The following is a 3,727-nucleotide window of genomic DNA, read 5'->3' on the forward strand; positions in this document are numbered from 1 at the left end:
AAGCTGCTTTTCCTTGTCCTCAGCTTCCAATGCAGACAGTGCCACAGTCACCACTGTTCAGGGGCTGCTAAAGGATGCTTATGAGAAGTCCAAATCTAGGGGCAGCTAGGTGGCACAGTGGATAGAGCACGGGCCCTGAAGTCAGGAGGACCTGAGTTGAAATCCGGCCTCAGACCAAACATTTGACACATACTAGCTGTGTGACCTTGGGCAAGTCACTTAACCCCGATTGCCTCACAAAAAAAAAAAAGTCCAAATCTTCCAGATTTCCTCTGATCAAGGGGAGGGGGAGGAGACGAAGGCTCTTCTCCTCCCTCTTTCTCCTTCCCTAAATTATTCCCTCTCAGGCTTGGTTGCACCGCTCTCTCCTGGATCTCAACTAGAATGCTAAAATATGAACATGAGCCCTACAGGGCATAACTGGGTCTCCTCAGCCAAACCCAACACAGTTCCTGGTGAAAGCCAAGGCAAACCTCTGGACTTCACCATATAAAAAACATCACGGCTATAGGAAGGACATTAGTTTAGGCTGCCTGTAACTCATTTGAAAGTTCTGAGAGTTTCAATATTCACGTACCACCTTTTCTTTCCACCTTGCCTAAGCCCCAGGGGCAATATGGACAATGTTGTCTATTAACATTGTCTGTTAGTTAGAGGAAGAACTTCCTAACCTATAAAATGAGTTCTTCTTCTTGATATTATCAGAGAGATGCTTTGAACAGGAAAAAACATAATTTAAGAGTTTCTTTACAACTACGAGAGCAATTCTTCACGTAAAAGAGAAGGCTGGTAGCTCAGTGGTTAAAGTACTGGGCCTGGAGTCAGAAAGACTTGAGCTCAAATCCAGCCTCAGTTAACCTCTGTTTGCCTCAGTTTTCTCAACTGTAAAATGGAGATAATAGTATCTACCTCTCAGTGTTGTTGTAAAGATCAAATGAGATATTTAGCACAGTGCCTGACACATACTAGGTCCCATATAAATGCCTATTTCCCTCCCCCACAAAACCCTTCAATCCAACAGATTTAAAGCCCATGTATTTAGGCATTTGTATGGAATTCTGATTATTCAAATGGACCTGAAGGGAGTTCAGTAGTTCCATGTTACCTTCATTATCAAATTTAAAAGATATCATTTCAAATATATATTTTTTTGTTATTGTTTTCACTGGCATACCAGCAAAAATTTCAAGGCCACTTATCCAATTACAGCTACCACAAGTCCTTTAAATATGTTCTTTTACTCACTGAAAACATTTGGAAGCCAACCACACATCCTAATCCTCAAATGGAAATAGTCAGATCTTGTCCCCTTTCTCCTTAAAGTTTACTACTCAGTTAAGAATTGCTGCTTTTGGGGCAGCTAGGTGGGGTAGTGGATAGAGCACTGACCCTGAAGCCAAGAGGACCCGAGTTCAAATCTGCCCTCAGACCAAACACTTGACACTAGCGGTGTGACCCTGGGCAAGTCACTTAATCCCAATTGCCTAAAAAAAAAAGAATTTGAGCTTTTATATCTTTATCATTTCCTTTTCTTGAGGATATCTTTTACCCTCATTTCATGAGAGGGGGGAGGTTAATTTAGACAGAAAGAATGTGAAACTGTAAGGATATAATCTCATACACGAATATATAACTATGAAGGCACTGGGCACGGACTTGGCACTTCTAAGAAATGAATTCAATGACCTTTGACTGATAGATTCCTTAGATTGACACTCACCTGATTAAAGTATCAGGACATAGCATCATCTTGTTTACTTCAGGCAGGACGGAAGGCCACTGATTATTTGATTGAATCCACCCTCATCTTTCTGGGGCAGCTAGGTGGCGCCATAGTGCATATAGTGTGGGTCTGGAGTCTGGAAGACTCCTCTTCCTGAGTTCAAATCCAGCCTCAGTCGCTACTGGCTGTGTAACCTTGGGCAAGTCACTTAACCATGTTTGCCTTAGTTTCTTCATCTGTAAAATGAGCTGGAAAAGGAAATGGCAAGCCACTCCAGTATCTTTTCCAAGAAAACCTCGAATGGGGTCATGAAGAGTGGACACTGCTGAACAGCAAATCCCCATGTTTACCATTGCATCGGGGGAACCCGGCTTCCTCCTGAACGTATTGTCTTCCTGGCTTTCCTCTCTGGAAGATACTCTTTCCCTCTCGGCAAAACGCGCACTGGCACACAGCCGATAGGAATCTCCTACTACTTTCTCCCCACTTCCACTCACTTCTAGGTTCTCCTGCTATCATTAGATATCATACAGCAACCTTTCCTCCTTTGAGGTTCACTCCATTCGTCTATATACCCCACCTCAAGCCCAGGGGCTTGTTGCCGTAATCTACCAGTTTCCAGTTCAACAAGCCGCATTAGTTAATTACCGATTCCATGTAAGAAAATGTGCTAGAATGGAGGGAGACAGAGACCCATTAGATCTTATATTTGGGGGGACTGGGATAAGTAAATAGGAGATATCTGCGGAGAGAGAGTATTAAAAACTGAGGCGGGGGTGGGGTGGGGCTGGGGTGATTTGGGTGGGGATCGGGAAAGGCTTCAGTTCAGAGCTCACAGCCTGCCTCTCCGCCCGTCGCCTGCCCTCACGCATAATCATCTCCTTCCTAACCCCTAAACCTTTTTGTTCTCAATAACCCTACCTGCTCTCTGCAACTTGACCCCTGCTCCCCCACCCCAGACACTCAGGTCAGTACAGCTGCTCTCCCCTGGTGCTAATCCTACTAAGTACCCCCTGCCCATACCTGGGTCTTGCCAGGCTTTGAATTGAGCTCTCTTCTTTCTCTCCATCTTCTCTCTTGACAATTTTATCAGCTCCCAAGGGTTCAATCTTATCTATGCCAGGGCTCTCCAGCCCTGACCTCTCTGTAGTACGCCAGTCCTACATTGCCAACCGCCGGCTGGGCACCTCCCCCTCAATGTCTTCCCTAATCCTTCACCGGGTCCTCCCAGTTCATGCACTTCCTGACCTCTCCGGACTTGCGCCTGGCAATCTCTTCTCTGCTAAGGCCAAAGTCTTTTCTCCCTAGTCCTGCTTGGTCTCTCTGCCGCTATGACTCGGTCACCATCTCACCTCTCCTAGGCCGGGGGCGCTTGGCTCGCCGCTGCCCGCCCTCCTTCGCTGCTCTCGGCACAAGCCAGGGGCGGCCCGATGTCCGGAACCCTTCATGACCCGGGCGCGCCGACCATTGTCTCCATTCCCGGGGCAGCAGCGCAGCAGGACCCGGAGGTAGTCGGCATGATGTGGCTGTGGGCGGCGCTGGGGCTGGTGACTGGGTCCATGCTGCTAATGGTCATGGTCCGGAGGCTCGTCCTGGGCCGCCACTGGAACGGGCCGAACCCCTTCGCGGAGGACGTGAGGAGGCCGCCGCTGGCGCTGGTGACTGACCAGGAGGCCCGGGGGAGGGTCCTCAAGCAAGGTGTGCGTGGGGCAGCAAGGGGAGGGGAGCGGGGTGCAGGCAGCAATGGGGCCAGAGCGCAGCTTGTGGAGTCCCGAGGGCCGGAGGTTCGACTCTAAATCCTCAGCCTCAGTTTCTTTACCAGGAAATGCTGTAGTAATTTGGTAGCTTTATGGGAGAACAGAACAAAGCAGCCAAGCCAACCCAACCAGCCTTTACTAAGCGCCTATTGTTTTGTAGAGACTGAAGTGGTCGCGCGAAGAGGGTGCACAAAGAAGGTGCTAATGTGGGGGGGAGGGGAGGGGGAGCAGGAGGCGGGGGGGGGGG

General features: G+C 48.8%; 1 protein-coding gene across 1 annotated transcript in view; it reads left to right on the forward strand.

The window, feature by feature from the left end:
- Window positions 1–3,153: 3,153 nt before the first annotated feature.
- LOC114031103 (all-trans-retinol 13,14-reductase-like) overlaps window positions 3,154–3,727 on the forward strand; it is a 28,348-nt gene continuing 27,774 nt past the window's right edge. Inside the window, exon 1 of the mRNA XM_027846130.1 lies at window positions 3,154–3,421. Within this exon, the coding sequence (XP_027701931.1) occupies window positions 3,154–3,421 (268 nt within the window). The remainder of the gene's footprint in view (window positions 3,422–3,727) is intronic.

Source organism: Vombatus ursinus, unplaced genomic scaffold, assembly GCF_900497805.2.
Source record: "Vombatus ursinus unplaced genomic scaffold, bare-nosed wombat genome assembly UNPS02015066.1, whole genome shotgun sequence".
In the NCBI taxonomy this organism is placed as follows: Eukaryota; Metazoa; Chordata; class Mammalia; order Diprotodontia; family Vombatidae; genus Vombatus; species Vombatus ursinus.